At 56.7% G+C, this 19,608-nt stretch overlaps 2 protein-coding genes across 3 annotated transcripts in view; one reads left to right on the top strand and one right to left on the bottom strand.

Moving 5' to 3' along the window:
- The window catches only part of FMNL1 (formin like 1), a 10,213-nt gene extending 6,006 nt beyond the window's left edge, over nt 1–4,207 (top strand). Inside the window, exons 16-27 of the mRNA XM_031557027.1 lie at nt 7–221; nt 767–969; nt 1,085–1,319; nt 1,405–1,473; nt 1,566–1,646; nt 2,087–2,216; nt 2,327–2,490; nt 2,622–2,723; nt 2,974–3,072; nt 3,288–3,411; nt 3,763–3,863; nt 4,121–4,207. Of these exons, the coding sequence (XP_031412887.1) occupies nt 7–221; nt 767–969; nt 1,085–1,319; nt 1,405–1,473; nt 1,566–1,646; nt 2,087–2,216; nt 2,327–2,490; nt 2,622–2,723; nt 2,974–3,072; nt 3,288–3,411; nt 3,763–3,854 (1,514 nt within the window). The 3' untranslated portion in view covers nt 3,855–3,863; nt 4,121–4,207. The remainder of the gene's footprint in view (nt 1–6; nt 222–766; nt 970–1,084; nt 1,320–1,404; nt 1,474–1,565; nt 1,647–2,086; nt 2,217–2,326; nt 2,491–2,621; nt 2,724–2,973; nt 3,073–3,287; nt 3,412–3,762; nt 3,864–4,120) is intronic.
- A 1,663-nt stretch (nt 4,208–5,870) lies between these two features.
- MAP3K14 (mitogen-activated protein kinase kinase kinase 14) overlaps nt 5,871–19,608 on the bottom strand; it is a 14,875-nt gene continuing 1,137 nt past the window's right edge. Inside the window, exons 1-16 of one of the 2 annotated variants that reach the window (XM_019623383.2) lie at nt 17,348–18,997; nt 16,382–16,652; nt 15,849–15,918; nt 14,790–15,000; nt 14,055–14,663; nt 13,488–13,625; nt 12,912–13,041; nt 12,164–12,295; nt 11,689–11,793; nt 10,902–11,065; nt 10,400–10,550; nt 9,474–9,818; nt 9,128–9,234; nt 8,307–8,451; nt 7,686–7,786; nt 5,871–7,370 (exon numbers count right to left, since the gene is read on the bottom strand). In XM_019623383.2, coding sequence (XP_019478928.1) covers nt 7,206–7,370; nt 7,686–7,786; nt 8,307–8,451; nt 9,128–9,234; nt 9,474–9,818; nt 10,400–10,550; nt 10,902–11,065; nt 11,689–11,793; nt 12,164–12,295; nt 12,912–13,041; nt 13,488–13,625; nt 14,055–14,663; nt 14,790–15,000; nt 15,849–15,918; nt 16,382–16,634 — 2,826 coding nt within the window. In that variant the 5' untranslated portion in view covers nt 16,635–16,652; nt 17,348–18,997 and the 3' untranslated portion in view covers nt 5,871–7,205. Of the gene's footprint in view, nt 7,371–7,685; nt 7,787–8,306; nt 8,452–9,127; nt 9,235–9,473; nt 9,819–10,399; nt 10,551–10,901; nt 11,066–11,688; nt 11,794–12,163; nt 12,296–12,911; nt 13,042–13,487; nt 13,626–14,054; nt 14,664–14,789; nt 15,001–15,848; nt 15,919–16,381; nt 16,653–17,347; nt 18,998–19,608 lie in introns of those variants that run through there. The other variant, XM_010724461.3, reaches the window with a different exon arrangement.

Genomic DNA, 19,608 nt, shown 5'->3' on the forward strand with positions numbered 1-19,608 from the left:
GTTCAGGTGAGTTGGTCCTGGGAATGCTGGGATGTTTCTGTGAGCACACTGGGCTGGGGCTTGCCCCCCCAGTGACACTGCCCTGCTCTCACCCTGCAGTGAAGGTGAAGAAGCCGATCCAAACCAAGTTCCGCATGCCTGTGTTCAACTGGGTTGCACTGAAACCGAGCCAGATCGACGGCACTGTCTTCACCGAGCTCAACGATGAGAAAGTGCTGCAGGTGAGGCCACGTGGGCAGGGGGGGTTGGGAGGAGGGGGCTCAGCATGGCTGGCACCCAAGTCCTTGCTGCAGCCGCACTGACGTTACCCCGTGCACCCGCATTGCGGCCGTGCTGGCTTTGAACCTACGCCCATGTGGCACCCATCTGTGTCACTGCCTCACGGGGCTGCAGCCTCAGGGGAGATGGAGGTCAGCATGATGGAGGGAAGCAACGCAGGATCTGCCCTGTCATCTTCCTGTCGCCCCTCCTTGTCTTCTCACTCCATCTTCATCCTCTCATTCTGCTTACACCTTCTTCTTCATCCTTTGCCTTTATCCCACTCCCCTCACTTTGTTCCCTTACCCCCTCATTATTCCATCCTTGTCCTCTTGTCCTATCCCTGTTCTGTCCCCATCCCCTCTCCTCTTCCTCCTCCTCATCCCCTCCCCTCCATCCTCATCCTCTTCCTTGTCCTACTTGTCCTGTCACAGTCCTCTGGCCGCAGCCCCATCCCCTGCATTCCACCGCAGCCCCCACCAGTGCCCTCAGCCCTGTGTCCCCACAGGAGCTGGACATGAGTGACTTTGAGGAACAGTTCAAGACCAAAGCGCAGGGCCCCGGCCTGGACATCAGTGCCCTAAAGGTGAAGGCCACACAGAAAGCCCCCAGCAAGGTCACACTCATGGAGTCCAACAGGGCCAAGAACCTGGCCATCACACTCCGCAAAGGCGGCCGCAGCATCCAGGACATCTGCATGGCCATTGAGACGTGAGTGTCCCCTCCTCGGTGGGATGAGGTCGCACTGAGTGCTTGGGGTGGCGTAGGGCGGGCTGCGCTTTGGGGTGGTGGTGGTGGTGGTGGGGTGCAGCCCGTTGTGCTGCAGGTACGACCAGCAGGCGCTGAGCCTCGACTTTCTGGAGCTGCTGCTGCGCTTCCTGCCCACTGAGTACGAGCGGACGCTCATCGGGAAGTTCGAGCGGGAGCAGCAGCCTGCGGAGGAGCTCTCAGAGGAGGACCAGTTCATGATCCGCTTCAGCAAGATCCCGCGCCTGGCTGAGCGCATGAACGTCATGATCTTCCTGGGCAACTTCAGCGACACGGCCCAGCTGCTCATGCCGGTGTGTGGGGCTGTGGGCGGCGCTGGGGGGCTGCGAGGAGGTGGCATCCTGCAGTGAGACTCATGCGCTTCCCTTCCACCCACAGCAACTCAACGCCATCATCGCTGCCTCCATGTCCCTCAAGTCCTCCAGCAAGCTGCGCAACATCCTTGAGGTGAGGGGCGTGAGGGGCAGCCCTATGGGGGACAGTGGGGGCATGGGGGGCTGCTGGGGTGTGATGCCGACCTGCCTGGGGTGTCTCCTCAGATCGTCCTGGCCTTTGGGAACTACATGAACAGCAGCAAGCGTGGGGCAGCCTATGGCTTCCGCCTGCAGAGCCTGGATGCGGTACGTTGGGTGCGGGTCCGGTGTGTGCAGGCAGTGTCACTGCATGGGGACACACCGTGGGAGCAGAGGGATGCAGTGACATGCTGTGAGTGGGGGAGACATGGGAGGCAGCCGTGGGGTGGAGGGGTGTGGGGAGCCGCTGTAGGGATGGGAGAGACAGAGCTAGCTGTGGGGACAGAGGGATACATTGGAGCAGGTATCGAGATGGAGGGAGGTGGGGACTGGCTGTGGGGTTTGGGGGGTGTGAGAACTAACCATGGAGTTTGAAGGGATATAGAGAGCAGCTGTGGGGATGGAGGGACACAAGGAGCAGGTGTGGAGATGGAAGAGTGTGTGTGCACAGAAGGACATGGGAACCAGCTATGAGGAATGAGGGCAACCCCAAGCAGGGGGCATTGGGCAGTGGGATGCAGGGCAGGGCTAACGCTGCTCTCTCTCAGCTGCTGGAGATGAAATCAACAGACCGTAAGCAGACACTGCTGCATTACCTGGTGCGGGTGATCACAGAGAAGTACCCCGAGCTGACCGGCTTCCACACCGAGCTGCATTTCCTTGACAAGGCGGGCACAGGTAGCACCTGTGGGCAGGGGGTTGGGGGCCATGGCAGGTGCAGCCCCCACCTGGGGACAGTCTGAGCCTGCCCTGACCCTGGAGCTGGTTGCTGACCGCCCTCCCCGCAGTGTCCCTGGACGGCGTGTTGCAGGACGTGCGGAGCCTGCAGCAGGGCATGGAGCTCACCCGCAAGGAGTTCATGCGGCAGGACGACAGCCTTGTGCTCAAGGAGTTCCTCAAGGCCAACACGGAGCTGATGGAGAAGCTGCAGGCCGACAGCAAAACTGCCAAGGTGGGTGTTGGGCCCCCAGTCCTGTGTGGGGATCCACGAGGTGCTCTCTGCTCACGCCTGTGCCCCACGGGAAAGGCTGTGGGAGGGTTGCTGCCAGCCCCCAGCCCCCATATCTCTGCCTCTGCTCACAGGAGGCCTATGAGTCGGCTGTGGAATACTTTGGGGAGAATCCCAAGACCAGTCCTCCCACTACTTTCTTCCCCATGTTCATGCGCTTCATCAGAGCCTACAAGGTAGGAGGGGATTGGGGTGTCCTGTTCCTGGGGACTGGGAGGGGATGAAGCCACAAGTGAGGCCGGGGGCTCGCTGGTCACATGAACCCCAGCACTTGGAGTCATCCTTTGGGGCAGCTGCAGATCCTGGCTTCCTGAAGGTGCCAGGCTGGGCTGCTGGGGACCACCGAGGAGAGGGAGGAGGGCACTGTGCTCCCCCAGCCCTGCAGCAGTCCCCAGCTCAGCGAGCCCTCCCTGTGCCTCTCCCCAGAAAGCAGAGCAGGACATCGAGCTGTGGAAGAAACAAGAGGCTGCGGCCAAGGAGGCAGAGTCCGGCCGCCCCGGCAGTGAGGAACAGCTCGACCTGAAGGTACCTGGTGCTGGGATAGGGCTCCACAGCATCGCTGCCCCAGAAAACCCCACTCAGCCACAGCCAGGAGGCAGCAGCCCGGATCTGTCTGTGCCCTCGTGGGGCGGCCTTGCTGCACCCAGAGCACACAGACTTTGCAAAAGGCTTCTTCCAGCTGGGCTGGGGGAGATGGGCAGCACGGGGATACACTGCTCACTCTGCTGTCCCCTCTGCAGTCACCATTCCAGAAAGCCAAGCGGCAGCAGATGGACATGATTGCTGAGCTGAAGAAGAAGCAGATGGTAAAGGAGCCACTCATTTATGAAGGCAAAGACGGGGCCATCGAAGACATTATTTCAGGTGAGCGACCGGGCATCCCCCCGCATGCCTGGGGCTCAGGCTGTGGCAGCACAGGGCCCCCGGGGTCAGGACATGGGGTGGGGCCATGGCTCATCACACAGCTGTGTTCTGGGCCCGGCCCCCAGCTCTGCAGTCTGTGGCACAACAAGGACAGCCTCGGGGATATGGGGGTGTCAGCAAGGAGCGGAGGGCCCCCGAGTGCTGTGCAGAGCCCAGACCCACCTTCGGCACCTTCCTGTCGCACGCAGCGAGGCAGCCAACCTCTCTGCCCTGTCTCATGGCTCTTCCTCCTGTTCTGCTCCTTCTTCCTTCCCTCCTTCCTCCTTGCTGTCTCTGGATTGCTGTGCTCAGCTCTGAAAACTGTTCCTTTCACGGCCCGGACGGGCAAGCGCTCGTCCCGGCTCTTCTGCGATGTGAGCTTCAGCGAGGAGAGTCCCCTGTAGTGGCTGCCTGTAGGTAACGGGGCGGGGGTGCAGGTGGGGGGCTGCAGCACGGCGGATCTCCAGCACTGGGTGCAGGCAGGGCTGGGGAGCGGGGCACACACAGCTTGTTCCTGGCTCCTTCCTTCCACCTGTGTGCCGCTGGTTGTGCTTCTGAGCACCTCAGGGGGGTGAGGGAAGGTTCCATCCCGCAGGCGTGGGTACCAGTGGGGCAGGCAGGACACGGCAGGGTGCGGCTCACTGCCGCTCTGCGCTTTCTCCTGCTGCAGATCTGCGGAACAACCCGTACCGGCGCGCTGATAAGGGCCGCGGCAGCGCCAAGAAGCGGACGGTGGGGCAGAGCCTGCAGGCCACGCCGGACATCTCGCTGTGAGGGGCACCGGGGCCCGGGATGGCACGGGGGTGTGGAGCGGTGCCCACGCTCAGTGCCGGCCGCCCCACTGCCCCGCACGCCTTTGGGTCGGCCGCAGGGCTGCCCCAGCGCTTGCTTAGTGATGCTGCTGAGCTCTTCTCCCGGTGGGCAGAGCTGGGAGTGATGGGAGCCCCTGCCCAGAGCTGCTTTGTTGCACTCCAGGCCTCGGGGGCAGCCCCGCACACCGCTGTGCCCCTCCAGCTTGCTGGTGCCTTTGACCTCCTGCTGCTGGAGAGGAGGAGGAGGGCTGCCAGATGGGGCTGCAGTGCTGCTGGTGCCCCTTTCATCCTTGCGGAGCCCTTTGACACCGCGTTCTCCTCCGCCGCAGAGCCGGGCGGGCGCAGGCTGCGCCTCCTCTCCAGCACGGAGCTGCTGCAAACATCCCACCCTGGGCACGAGCCCCAGGAGCTGGCAGGGGTGCTATTTTACACTCACTTTCTACGTCTTCCTTAACATCTCCGTGCTGAGGGAGCAGGGCCTGGCGCTGCCATGGGTTCTCACCGGGTGAGCGGCGCCGGCCCATGGCTCCCAGCCCTGCTGCTGCTGCTCACAGCCGTGCCCCACACCGCTCAGCTGCCCTCCGCTCCCTTCCCCACGGCCGCTGCCCACATCCTGGCTCCCCAGGAAAGCTGCAGGCAGCGCAGCTCCCCGCTGTAACTACGCTGCTCAGCGCCACGCGCCGCTCCGAGGGAGGGATGGGAAATGAATGTGTAACTTATAAATGCCTTTAAGCCAGAATGTAAAACATTAACTGCTCATTTGTATACATTATTATTTTTATATACCGAGGGCCTGTTAAAGCAGAACTGGTAATAAACCGACCCCGAGGGTGAAGCGGTGTCTGTGGGCCGGGCTGAGCTGTGTGCTGGGAGTGCAGTCACACAACGCCGGCCGCAGAGCCCTCTCCTCGCTCTCTGGGACAGCACACCAATGAAAGTCAATAGTCTGCCTTTCTTTTCTTCATCCCCGGCTTTTATTTTTCCCCCCCGTGAAGCTGCAGGTGAAACGTTGGTTTCCAGAAACGGCAGCTTGATAAAGTGTCACACGTGCAGTAGAGCCAGCGCTGCCCTCAGCCCCGCGCCGCTGTGCCAAAGTGGGTTTTCCAAGGGCTGCAGGAAGGATCTCTGTGACAAAAGCTCCGTGTGCTGCTGCTCTGCTGGGCTGAGGTCGGGCCTACAGCCTGACTGCGTTCTCATGCAGACGTTAGCATGGATAACAAAAACCTTCCCTGAGTGTCAGCACTGCGCAGCCCTCCTGGAAGTGGCATTTTTCAGCCTGCCACAGCAAAACCAACCACAGCAACAGGAAGGTGGGCCGGCAGCAGGAGAGAAGAGAGCCCACGGGGCAGGCAGCACAGCCTTAAGGCTGCATGGATCAGCCCCTGCTTGGGCACGGTATGAAAGCACCGCTGCTTTGTGCCAGGGGCTGCTGCAGAACTGCGCAGGGTTTGGGGGAAAGGAGCGGGACGGAGGGCTGGAAATGCTGTGTGGGGACAGGAGGACGCCCACAAACCCCCCATCCCAGCTTCACACCGGACTGCTGTGCACCCGCAGCCCTCAGAGCAGCATTAATGCTGTAGGTGAAGTGTAAAGCTCTGCAGTCTGTGCTCAGAAATGCGTCACGTTTTAGTGGGACACTTCCTCCAGCTGGGAGCCCGTTTCAGACAGTAATTCAGACAGGATTAAGTAAGTGCTTCAGAACAAAAAAGTGCTATAAGAAATTATACCCACAGGGGGCCGGGTTTAAGTTTTCTTCAAGAGTTCCACTTTCCTACTGCATCACAGCTGTACGGTTCTGGTTAAGGACAACACTGCCACGTGTGGTGGGAGCCAAGGAGAGCAGTTATGGGGCGCTGCTCCTCAAAGCAGAGGGACAGAGCTGAACTTTTTTGAGCTGTTTTAAGTGAATTTCCCTTCAATGGCCCCTCCTCGCTGTGTCTCCCAGACAGCCCAGATTGGGCCCACCTGTTACCAAAGGGAGAGCAGCACCTACCCACCCAAATTCAGCACATGCAGTTTCAATATACTACAAAAAAGAAATACACAAATCAGTAAAAAAGTTCACCAGAAATTAAGGCACAAAGCGCCCATCTGTTGGCCCAGTCCATGCCACGCTGAGCGGGTGAGGAGGGGCTGAATCAGGGCTGAATCCACGACTGAATGTGAGATTGAGAGAGGAGATGGAATCTGGTGGCAGATGCAGAGTTTGTCTGAGCGGACATCCTCTGCCCCATCCCCTGCAGGGGAGCTGTGGGGGCAGCGGGGCTGCAGGACGTGGCTCTGTCTGCCCCTGCCGTGCTCCTCCGGCCCCAGCTCCTATGGCAGGAGGAGATATGAAGATGAGAGCTGCAAGCAAATCTCTTTCTGGAAACAAAGCTCTTTTGTGATTCAGAAAGGAAACATCTGTGTGGAAGGTGAAACCCAGAACCCAGGCAGTTGCTGCTGTGTCCTCCCTGTGCAAAAGGCTCGAGGCAGAGATGCTGCCACCCACAGCCTGCAGCCATGTTCTGGCTTTCCTCCAGCCCGGAGGACACCAGCCTGCTCCCCTGGGCACTGACAGCCGCTCTGAAGATGCTCAGCTTCCTTCCAGCCCAGGAACAACCGGCTTCCCCCTTAGCTGAGCAACAGGAGCTCTCATCCAGTCTCCACGTTCTCCTGAAAAGGACACTCGCACTCCTCTGAAGAGCAGGAATCTCCATCTCCCGTTCTCAAGCTCAATCTAGCACACCCAAAACAAGCACTGCCCACTGTTCTGGGGAACATCTACGCCTCAGGACGCGTCCTGAACAGGGCTGGAACAGCAGCGAGGTGAGAGCACCGTGCTGAGCTGCTATCCTACTTCAGCACCAGACTCCAGCGCGCGGTGCTCCATGGCAGGGGTGCTCGGAAGCTTTTGCAATTCCACATTTCAGCAAGGTAAAAACCTCCTGAACAGGAGCGACCTCACGGCCTGTTCTCCAGCTGACCGTGTTTGACTCTCCACGCCCAGCTGACGCTGCAATCCGGGGCCAGGGTGCACTGCAGCTCAATCCCTGAGTCGGGGACTTCCATGTCGTAGTGAATGGGGTGGCCTTCCTTCGTCACCAGGCTGAAGGCGGGGACGGGTATCTGTGGAGCAGGGCAAGCAGAGCTGAGCAGCACTCAGAACATGCTGAGCCCTGCTCAGAACATAACATCCCTTAGCAAAGCATCACAGCCCCAGGAACGCTGCAGCAGGGAGGTGCTGTTAAAGACGGAGCTCAACCGCGATGCACGCAGTGGCTGTCATTCAGAAAATACCTTTTCCTATCAACAAGCACTGAAATTATTTTACTAAATTCATCGTTAGGGTCCCTGGTTCGCTGTTTTAAGGCATTAGGAGGCTGCAGGATAGAAGAAATGGCTTGAACAAAAGACTGCAATAGCCCTGGCCCTGTGCCTCACCTGGCTGCTTATCCCAGTGGCAATGTCTCCCACCTTTGTCCTGTGGAAATCCCTGATGTGTAAATTTTCTCCACTTAGCAACTGGATCTGGATTTTCACTCCTGAAAGACACAAGAAAAGTCCTCAGCTCCTGCTGTGGGCGCAGCAGCTTCACAGTCCCACACAGAAGCACTGACTAATGAGGCACAGCCATCGAAGGTGCTTCCTTCTGTCATCAGGGATTTTGTTCAGGTAGGTCCTGGCACAAAGGATTGCTGGAGACAAAGGTGAGTCACAGAGCAGAGCTGGGCTTAGCGAGAAAGCAGCTGAAGACACGCTGATTTGCACAACGTGGATTGCTCTGTAGAAATGAATGGTTATGCAGCACCTATTCCCGCACACAGCAGCTGCACGAGGTACAGAGCTGAATCGGCCTTGCTGGGTTCAGGAGCATCTGTGGCCTTCAGTTGGCTACACGGACTCGAGTGCCCCCCACCCACCTGCAGGGAGCGGACAGGGCCCCGTGACAGCCCTGACCCTGATAACACAGCAGCTGAGGGCTGAGGAGGGCTCAGGGACAACGCCGGGCAGTGAGAAAGCCGTATGTGACTGCCTGTGCTGACTTCAGGGAGGGGGACTCACCATTGAAGCAGCTGGGGGTGTCCGTGTGGCGGCCGCGGCTCAGCACGTTGTTCCAGCTGAAGCTCTGTCCGTCTGTCTGGCTGTTCCAGGAATGGATGCCGGAGCTCATGGTGTCCCGCAGGCTGAGGGAAGCCTTCATGGAGTTCTGCAGGAGGAAGCGTGAGGCCATCAGAGACTCTCAAAGAAATGGAGCTCCTGTGGGACTGCAAGCATGGGAACAGCCCCAGGGGAAACAAAGCAGAAATCCGTCGGGGTGGGCCTTGAGTTATTCAGCACTCACCCACCAGCTGGGAAGGACAGACAGCAGCACTGTGCGGATGTAAACAGCTATTTTCAATAGTCAAACTCTTCGGCTGAAGAGTTGGATGGGAAAAAAAAGGGGTTTTCACCACACCCACAGCACAATAAAGCATCAGATAAATCTAATTTCATTAAGAGATAACGCACAGGAAAAGCAGCAGCTGCGCTGCTTAGAAGAGCCTGTGTTATCTGAGTCAGGGGAGGTCAGTGTGACAACAGCAGCGTGTTGGTAAGCACCAGGTCAGCTGCTAGGGGTTGGTGTTGTGCAAAGGAAACAGAGAAGCACAGAGCTGCGTCCCACAGTGCGCTGCTTGGCTTTGGAAATGACGATCGAAGGGCATACAGTCAAATCACACCCATCCCTGGCTCAATAAGGCTTACTCAGGTGGTTTTTTCTACTGGTATTCCCTACCCTGCACACAGCAGTGTTAAAGCAAACCAAACTAATGAGGCTTGGCGTTAAGTAGATTGTAGCATCACTAGGTGCAGGTTAGCAGAGCCTGGCCCCCGTTGCTGCTCACCTTCTCACTGGCGTCTGACACAAACGGGCTGTCAATGCTGAGACACGAAAGCATTTGTTCCTGCTCTTCCAGTGAGTACGGCTGAGAAAGGCTGTTCAGAAACAGCTCTGCAAGCAGACAGGAAAAGAAAATATTTCCAGTGATTCTTTTCACTCCTTCCTGCTCCAATCCCAGACACCACAATTAATACCCAAAGTGTCTTCAGCACCACAGAGCAAACGCTGACACCAGAGTACGTGGAACACCCGACAGCTCCTCTGCATGTGGCAGCTATTGCTGCTGCCGTGAGAACTGAGCCAGGACAGGCAGGCTGAGCTGAGCTGAGCACCCACTGCATGCTCCGTACCTATTTCCAGCTGCTGGAGCTCTTGTTCAGAAATGGTGGTTGCTCTCTCTGTATGGCTGCAGCTCTTCAAGGGGAGGGGAGTGGAGGAGAGAGGAGGAGGATCCCAGGTCCTGGACAGATCCCTGCTCTCATTCCAGCGGGTTCCCTCGGCCTGCCTCGCTCGCTCCAGGGCCGGTGGTGGCGCAGGGCTGGCACAGCAGCCTCGGGCTGCCGGTTCCGGGTCAGGAGTGGCCGAAGTGGGGCTCACTGCGGGGGGCAGGGATGTCTGGGGGTTGTTCTCTTTGTGCAGCGCCAAACGCCTGGGCTCCCTGTATTCGCCTTTCCAGGGGCTTGTCACACCTCCCACTACAAAAACAGAGAACACACAAATGTTGTCATATAGAGGCAAAGGCTTCCTGTTACTGCACAAGTTTCTGAATTGTCTCTTGCTGCGAAATGCTCAGATTTTTCAGAAGACAAAACCAGCTGACAGCCCACAAGCTCTTGGTGTGCTGCAGCAGGACTGATAGAAATTATGGGTTGTCTCAGAGGGAAGGGAGGCCCGCAAGCATGAGTTACAGCCGAGGATGCTGCAGCTCTGCTCCCAGCTTTGCTGCACAGCAGGCTCCAGGCAGCGGACACTGAACCCAGCGCACACCTTCACAGGTGTGTGTGAAGCACAGCATCATCTGCTTCATGCAGACAAGGAAAAGCACACAGGAAATCACAGCGTACTTGGGGTCCCCTTGGGGTAATCTCAATCGCTTTCAATGCAGGGAAAAGCTCTCAACCCAAAGCGCACCTCAGTGCTGAAGCGCAAGCGATCCACTGAGCAGAAAGCAGAACGCACTGCAAAATGCACCACCGCTCCCCAGAGGAACAGGGACAGAGCTGAGAGCCCACTGTGCCAGCGTGGGAGAGGAGCTGGAGGTGTGGCACGCTGCTACCTTCTCGCAGCGCAGTGCTGGCCTTGGTCCTCAGCTCAGACGCAGACGCCCTCTGCACCGGCTCCTTCTCCAGACCCATTTTAATGATCTCAGCAGTGAGGGGGTTGCAGGAAGGTGGAATTTCCCTCAGAGGCGGCGGCTCCTTCGCGATCTGCACAGCAAACAGGAAGCGAAAGAGGTTAAACCAGAGAGGCTTCATTTGATTGCAAAAAAGGTTCTTCCCATCCTGAAAGTGCTCCCAACTGTAACGACAGCATTACACGACGGGCCTGAGCCGTAATTTGCCTACAGCTGAGCAGCTGGAGGTCACACCCGAGCCACCAGCACGACAGGAAAGAAACAGCCCCAGTCCATGTAACATGCAGCAGTCTGCAGGAGTGAGAGATGCCCGCTCTGCAGCACGGCTGCTGTCATCTCAGAGACCTCCTGGCAGGACTCTTGTGTGGCTATGCTGAGGTATTACAGGCTGAAGGACCTTTTGCTGGGGATTGGAGTGGCTTACCTTCAGACAAAGGGGATGGTTGTAATACTGCGTCCAGGGGTGGCACCCGTTCAGCATGTGCAGCATCATGCAGCAGCTGCTCCACACGTCCACCTTGGAGTCGCAGCGCTTCCCCAGGACCACCTCTGGAGCCATGTGTGTCTCTGTGCCAGGCACGTAGTTCCCTATCAGCATCGAAATGAGAGCTCACTGTGTGCCAACCAGACAGCTGTCCCACCGCTGGGAAGATGGGGCAGCCTCCCTGGCTCTTCAGTTAAGCGAGAGAGGAGCCAGCTTCACCCCACAGCAGCATCCAAAGCTCCACGCCCCCACAGGCCTCACCCATTGGGAAGTGTATTAATTTGCCTTTCCCAGGGCACATGGGAGGGGAACTATAACCCTCCATTGGTGAACACAGCATTAGGAAACACGTCCTCTTCTTTCACCATTCCACTGCCCAGAAATCAGGGAGGAATTCTGCCTTTGGTGGAGGCTGGGATTCTATCCCAGCTATTTAATGAGGTTACAGGAGCACCCAGTTAGATATTAAAGTTTGGATGTAGTTTCTCACAGGGAGGAAGCACTGAACGCAGCATGAAAAACACAACACCCCTCCAGACTGGAAGAGAAGGACCAGCTTCCAAACCTACATTCGTTTCGGCTGCCAGTAGCACACATCACAGTAGAATTAATAAACCTATGAGAAAGTTACGTCTGGGAAATACAGTAGCTTGAAAATTATCCATATATAAATGTTTTGAAAGACTCAGTAGAGCAATTCTGTACAATAACAGCAGAGAAGCCTTACCTGTGACCAAGCACTTCCCCAAGCCGTCGGGATGGAGGTGAGCAGAGTGACCAAAATCACACAGCAGAGCTCTGCTCCCATCATCAGACAAAAGCACGTTTTCCGCTGCCAACAAGAGGTGCTGAATTCATCGGTGCCCTTTGTGTGGGGTCACCCAGAGGGAAACAAAGCCCCAAACCCACAGAGCTACTTTATTAATAAGTCCACATTAAGGTCTGTTACTTCTATGGAGTCTCACTGTACACTACCAGAGCCATCCTGGCTGTCTGTCAGAGCTGCCCATCCCACACCCAGACACCAGAAAGGAAGGGGTGACAAATCCTATCGATACGCCCAACTGCTTTGGACTAAGCCAAGCTCCAATCCCAAAGGCAGAGCTGAAGATCTCATTCAGCGTTCTTTTGTCACTCAGTAATCCCCAGCAGTGAGCTCCTGGGAAGAAGGGAAGGCCACGACCCCATCAGCAGCATCCTACCTTTCACATCTCCATGGAGAATGTTCTGAGCGTGGAGGTACTCCAGACCTTCCAGCGCCTGCCCCAGGTAACTGAGGGCTCTGTCCTCGGGCAGGCAGCCGCTCTGCTTAATTAGCTGACCCAGTGATCCACCTGGAGGGGAACACAGAGTCTGTGTTAATTCAGCTGAGAAGAGTTCAACAGAATCATCAGCACTGTGACAGGGAAAGGAGGAAGAACTGCCAGCTCTGCCAGCCCTCATCTCCCACACCCGGATCCATTCCCTTTGTTTATTTCCAGAGGTCTTACAGCACATGGACACCCGTGCCTTCCACAAAGCCCATTGCTTTGCATCAATTTCACACTGTTGTTCTGCTCTAAAAACAACCACTGTGTGATCAGACTCACGCTGCAGGTCCCCGGGCTGCGCTTGCCAGCAGCCTGGCTGCAGGAGGAGCCTTGGTGAGAGGAGCACCCAGGTTTGTCTATCCAGAGCTCTCTGCCATCAGGCAACACACATAGATAAACACAGCACCAAAACCAGAAAGGAGCAGCTCTGTGTTTCAGTGAAAATGTGCAGCTGGAACGGAGTGAGGCTGGGCTGGAAGCGCTGCCCAGAAACAGCAACAGCAGCCGCACACCCACAGGGACAGCACGCAGCTTCCCAGCACGCTCACAAGTACAGGCCTGGAGCACCCGAGAATTAATAATGCAGAGTGGGGCAGGGAGGAGAGATCCGTGTCACTGTGCTGCGCCATTCCTTTCTCACCCTCCATCAGCTTCATGAAGATGGTCACCCAAGGCCCCTCCTTCACGGCGCCGTACAGCGGCACAACTTTAGGGCTCGTTATCGCCGCGCACGTCGTTAACTCCTCTGCACGGAAGTGTTCGACCTGCACCTGGAGGAACAAAGGAACGGATCTGGTGACACTCGTCACGCTTTTCTGTGTGCTGTAACTACGTTTGTTTCCATCCAGCCAAAAAACGGAACGGTTAAAGGAAGCCTGGATGAGCCTCACCTCCTGCCTGCCTCCAGGGGCAGCCATCAACCGCGACCAACGCAACGAGTGAACATTTTCAGATGGATTTTCACACGTAACACTTTTGTATTCAATACAACCCCCCCCCACCACACACACTCTTTTCAGTTTTCTGCTGCAGCCATTTGAGGAGCAGTTGCACAGAGGTGATGGAACCACGCCAGCACTACGTGCAAACAAAGCACTTTGGATTCTCGTCGTCACCGCGCTGCGGCCGCACCTACAGCCTGCACAGCAGGACGATGCGTCCCTTCGTAGAGCCTTGCCTCTGCATCACACAACTCCCCCTCCTCGCACGTAATTACCTTTTTGGCAGCACACTGAAATCCTGTCTGCTTGTCCTCTACTTTGTACACTTCTCCAAAAGAGCCGATGCCCAGAGAGCCGTGGCACTTGGTCCAGTGAACCTCTTCTCGGTACTCATAATCCACTGGCTTTAGTTTCTGGGGGAGAAGAACCACAAAACAAGATGAAGCAAGCAGAGGAACTTTAGCTGCTGTCGGTGGAGTTCACCAGTTTCCAATAAATAGCACAACAACATCACTTCTCTTTAAAAATCTTTAAAAATGAACAAAATTTCTTCTTTGCTGCCTTGAGGTGAAGCAATATGGGAGGACCAATGCTCAGAAATACTTCCCACAGACAAGCACACGCGTTTGGCAAATGAGCGGACAAGTGAGACTCTCCAAGCTAAGCCAGGACTTTATACCCTTCAAAAAACAAAGTCACATCTCTACCTGAAAGTGTTCAACCGTACCAATACCCCCTTGGAAAAGGCAGCCTTGTGACAGAAGGATATGGGTTATCTCTCTTCTGAAGCCCAAGAGAAACTCTGCCTACCACGACACGAATGTGGAGGGCAGGAAGATCACCTCAGTGAGCAGCACGCCTTCATTCTCATCTGCCTTTTGAAACTGTTCCTTCGGGTCCAGACTGCCTCCCCTCCACGTCTTGGCGAGGCTGGCCAGGTTCTGCGGCTCCCCGAGGCTCACGCTGCCCTTCAAGGCGTCCACCAAGTATTCTTCCACAGAAACCTTGTCCAAGCTGCTTTTCACGGACTGGCTGACGCACTTGGGGAAGCTGTATCCCAACTTTAGGCCAGACAAGCGATGCTCACTGTCTGGGTAATTGAGATCACGATGGAAATACGTCTCCAGAGCATTAAGCTTCATGGGATGGATAGGATTGTCCAGGTGTGGGAAGGGAGGGGGCACGATGTTGTATGGAAAAGGGCGGAGAGTTTCAGGGTGAGGGACGTTGTCCCTCTGGTAGTGCAGTTTCCAGACATGATTAAGGCACTGGACAGGGCTTATCAGCTTGTGCAAGTCAGTTTTGTGCTGGCTGCCCACTGAATGGAGCTTGCCCGCAGACAGAACTTTCTCGGGTTTCTCAAACGGGGGTGGATCATAAAGCAAGCTCTTGTTCAGTTCTGATAACCAAAAGCTGTTTCTGTAGAGAGCACTGTGGTGCGTTTCATCCTCCTAGGAAACACAAGAGAACAGAGCAGCTGAGCAGGAGCCTCAGGACAGCTGCCCAGACGTAACCAGGAGTGCTCAGCACTTTGCGGGGGTCCCAGCATCACAACAAGAGTGCCCACGAATTCTCACCTGGACGGGAATCGGAGTGCAGCTTTCCTGTTCTGGAGTTCTGGGGCCCCGTCTGCCAGCAGCCACTGTTTGCATTTTCAGCTTGGATCGTTTCTTGTGACGCTTCTTCTTCGCCTTACCACGATGCCTCCCCCTCCAGCAGGTGGGAGCCATCCTCCCCTCCGTCGCATGAGCCACATTGTTTGGGATCTGATCGAGGCTGTCTGAGCGGCTTTGGAAACCAAAACACACGAGGGCTCTTAGGTGGGATGGGGAAAGCACAGCCTCAGCTAACAGTTACAAAGGCGGGGATGAGGAGACCGAGCAGCTCTGCCTGCTGAGACGTACAGGACGAGGAACTGCAGCACAGCTCCTTTCCCTCTACTGTGAGCCACTGTAATTCCGGTGTCACGGCACAGCAGTGCAGGTGGTGTCATTAGGAAGAAAGGAGGAGTGTTTGAGGGGCAAAGCAGTGAGGAATGGTTCCCTCTGCTTCAGTTGGTTACAGGACAACACCAGAGGCAAAGGGCAATGTCAAGGCACGCAGTGCCTGACAGCTGTCACAAAACAGAACCCAACCCTACATCCCACCTCCCCACTTCAGGGGGGCTTCGCAGCCCTCCAGTTTGTGCCTTCATGGGCGTGAGGTGAAAAAAAGGGATCCTGCCCAGCATATTTCAGAGAAGCAGAGTCACAGCGACCCTCGCTTTCCTCCCTCGACCTGTTTCTCTTTACAGCCCTGTTGCTGATGCTGTTTCTAAGTAGAGGTTCTTCTCTCATCCCCTTTTGCTTATCCTCCCCAGAAAAGCAGCAGTTCCCTCTCTCGTGAACGGCCCTCACAGCACTCTGTGCCTCACACAGCTTCCAAAGGAAATGCTGTAATGAGGTTCCAAAAGCATCAGTGCTGTTCTGTTAACAGAAGACCCAGACCGTCCCTCGGGTCAGCTCAGTGATTTCAGACAAAGCTCCCAGCTGGAGCAGCAGAGTGGGCAGCACTGACAGCACAGAGAGCACAGAGCTCGAGTGACCCGGACTGGGCAACACGCAGCAGTGCAGGGTTTGTGTTCTAGGATCTCTCACCTGTAACGTTTGCTGTGGGCAATGAAGGATCTCTCTGACAAAGTGGGGCTGAACTCCTGACTGTTCTCACCTATGTGAAAGGAAACAGGATCATTGCACATCTCCAGCATGACAGTAAGAAGTGGACTGAGGAAGCCCCCTCCCAACATACCAACCCACGTGGTGACCCAGCAGAGCCACAGCACTGCCCACAGCACCTCCTGACCCTCTGCTGTCTCCCCACAACCACCTCTCAGCATTTCTATCATTATTATTATTCTAGAACGCCCCTCAGCAGACAGCCAGGAACAGAAGCAAGACTGTGAGATGCATTTCCAGCCACGCACCGTTCTGTTACTCCGTGCCATTCAATAATGCTGTCACATTATTAAGAGGTTTCATGAGCTGCCTAAATAGAGCCCGGGATGTGTCAGCAGCTCCACCCCACGTGGGATTACAAATAGATCTCAGCTGGGCTCCCCAGGAGGGTGAAACCGCACACCGCCTCCCGCGCCCCTTCTCCTCAATGAAGAGCAGCGCTCCCTGCTACTCACACTCTGCTTGGGCAATAATGGAGATGGACGCGCAGCCTCCTTCTGTTTCTTCTTTTGCTGTTCCTTTGGTGATGACGTCGTTGAGGATTTTCCACTGACTATGGAAGATGGCTTTCTTTGGGTCCTCGACTTTGCAGACGCTGTTTTGCTTCTCGCTCGCGGCCTCGTGCAGCCCTTTGGTGGCACTGAGCTCCTGCTGCTGCTTGGCGGGCGGAGCGGGAGCTCCATGGCACGCAATCCCCATCACTGCCATTTCACAGCTTCACAGTCCCTGATGAGGAATGGGAAAATAAAAGCACAACACTCATCATAACGCTTCCCAGGCAAAGCAGCCCCACGCTCAGGAGAAACAGGAGCCTGCCCGCGGCGTCCATTAACGCTGATCTAATCCAAACCGAGGTCAGCGCAGCGCTGAGCATGGAAGCGAAGACAAACCCACAGCCACCAGCTCCCACGTGGGGCAGCACCCCACTCATCACAGCCATCCCTGCCCCTTCTCTGCAGAAATTATGGCAGATCTCAGTGCTGTAAAACAATCCCTCGGAGCGGCAGAGGCCGGCAGGCAGATGACTAACAGTGAGCCTGCAGCGAGCACACCAACAAGCTCAGAGCTATTTTTACACTCCCTGTCGCCCGGTTTGCATTAACACTGTCCCTCCTTGCCCTCTCCTCACCTTCAGGGGCCGCAGTGGAAACCCTGCCCACCTCTGAGAGCGTGCAATTCTGCAAAGTGCCCCTCAGTTAAAAGGTAACAGGGAGGAGAGATGCAAACTGCAACTGCGTGACATGGAAAGGAGCAGCACGGGGACATCACTGGGAGAACAGTCAGCGAGGTGCGTGCCTCGCTGGGCAGCTAATGAAGCACGGCTCACGTGGGTCTGCGGGGCAGTGTGGGCACTGGAGCTGCCAGCACAGCCCACCTGCTGCCATCCAACCACGAAGGCTTCACAAGAACCAAAAACCCACCCGATGCGATGGACGCGCGGCTCAGAGCACCGGCAGGGGCTGCGACGAAAAGAAACCAACTCAGAACTTCTAAATAATGACTGCAGCAGAACTTCTGAGATGAGCGGCTCAGGACGGACAAGCAGCACTCAGCCCACGATGCTCCAATGCGAGCGCTGGGAGCTGTGCCCCCCGTGTGCCCTCCTGCACTCAGCAGCACCCAGTGCTGCAGGTCCTGGCTTTGCTGCTTTCAGAACCTCCTCTCACTCATCCACACCACTGAGACTCAACTCTTGATTTCAGTACCCCTGGCTTCCTTCCTTCCTTCTGCAGACGTGTGCACGGGCTCATTATTTGCCAGAGGAAAAGGAGAAGTCAGGTAACGAGGCAGCAAGTGAATGTGAGCGCCGCAGCGCCGGTCCATGCAGGGCCCTCAATGGCAGCAGGAAGGGTTCTTCGGGAAGGCTGCAGCTCTCAGCCTGTTAACCAAGGCCAGTTCTCACTGCTGTAAAATAGAAAGTGCAGTTGTACAGAACGAAAGCCGGCGTGGTATCAGTTGTGCTGCGGCAGCACCGGCACGGAGCCGACGGCTTCCGCTGAGCGCGTGAGGCTGCGTGGGGCCGCGGGGACACCAGCAGTGCTGCGGGGCAGCGCGGCGCTTCCTGCTCCTTCCACCTCCTGCCCCCCCGCAGCCCTGCTGCCCCTTCCCAGCCCTGCTCTGCACACACATCTCCTCTCCCGGTCCGAGCACTGCGTCTGCTTCACGTCGACATTTTCTTTAGAAAAAGCATCCCGTCGTCTCTGTGAGGTTTCCCACTTCCTTATCGAGAGCAGCGCGCCGAGCACCACGCCGACTTCTGCTGGTTGGCAACGTGGGGCGCTTCAACAACACGGCCGCCCTCACGCCTGCCAGGCACCGCCGGGCTGCCACGTTTGGGCTCCAGCCGAAATTCAGGCGGTTCCGTTCCAGCCGCGTCAGCTCACAGCACGTTGCTGCAGTGCAGAGAAGCTCCGTTGCCGACAGAAGGGAGAAGTTTCGATTTGTCTCAGTGGGGACTGAGAAAAGAAAGCTGCAGCACTCAGCATACCCCTGTGCCTTAACTCACACGCAGCGCACGTGAAGTCAGCGAGAGGAGAAAAGACTTCCTGGAGGTATGACGGCTCCGGGCTGGGAATGAGCAGAGGCTGCAGGCCAGCAGCCCGAGCAGGAGGTGGTGACGCTGGGCTGCTCCTCGCGCTGCGCTGCCTCCTCTCCATGGTGCTCCCACGGCCTGGTGGCTCCCACCGCTTTCCATGTGCACAGAACTCCTGGTGCTGTCAGTGAGGTGTGTTACAGACACCTCCTGTTCTGGTGGTTCGATGGCAAGCACTGCAAACTCCCATTTCTGCCAGCCATGAGATGGAGAGCCCCAGCAACCGCCGGCCATCCTGCAGCCGGGTCACAACAGCTGTAGGGAAACATCAGCGAGCAGAACTTCCCCAAGTACCAAACATCCATCGTCGTTTCCCTCTGTGAGTCCCTCCACGACTCTTCACGAGCAGAGATGCAAATAACAGCGTGTCCCTGTTGTTTTATGCACTCAGCTTTCCCAGCTCAGAGCCCACTGTGGGGCTCAGCTGCTGCCCAACCACAGCAGCACAGCGGGCGGAGTGCCCGAATTAGGAAATACTACTTTACTTTTCTTTAGGAAATACTACTTTTCTTTAGGAAATATTACTTCTCTGAAAGAGTGGTCAGGCACTGGAATGAGCTGCCCAGCGAGGAGGTGGAGTCACCAACCCTGGAGGTGTTCAAGGAACGTTTGGATGTTGTGTTCAGGGACTGGAGGATCTTGAAGGTCTTTCCAACCTTGGTGATTCTGTGATTCTGTGAATGGATCCCCTGCAGCACCGGGTGCCCCAGAACCAGCTGTGTGTGCCAGCAGGGCCCAGCACTCACTGTGGGACCGCTGCATAGCCTGAGGGTTCTAATCCACATCTACAGAAATGCAAACACCAAACAACCCCCAAGTTTCGTCGAACTTAGCACAGATGAAGGCTTTCCATAGGATCACAGCGCTGTTAGGGACCCATGCGGAGCTCCCCGGGCGCAGCTCCCTGCAGGAGGTCCGACAGCGCCGGGAGCAGCTGCGGCGCTTCCAGAGGAGAACGCAGCGCCTCCCGCACTGCCGCGCGACCCTCACAAGCCATCAGTGCTGGGCGTTCATCGCAACGGCTTTAGGCAGTAAAGCACAAACGGGAACGCGATCGCAGCCGCTCCTCGGCGCCGTTCCGAACCGCAC

This window comes from Meleagris gallopavo, chromosome 29 (assembly GCF_000146605.3).
Source record: "Meleagris gallopavo isolate NT-WF06-2002-E0010 breed Aviagen turkey brand Nicholas breeding stock chromosome 29, Turkey_5.1, whole genome shotgun sequence".
In the NCBI taxonomy this organism is placed as follows: Eukaryota; Metazoa; Chordata; class Aves; order Galliformes; family Phasianidae; genus Meleagris; species Meleagris gallopavo.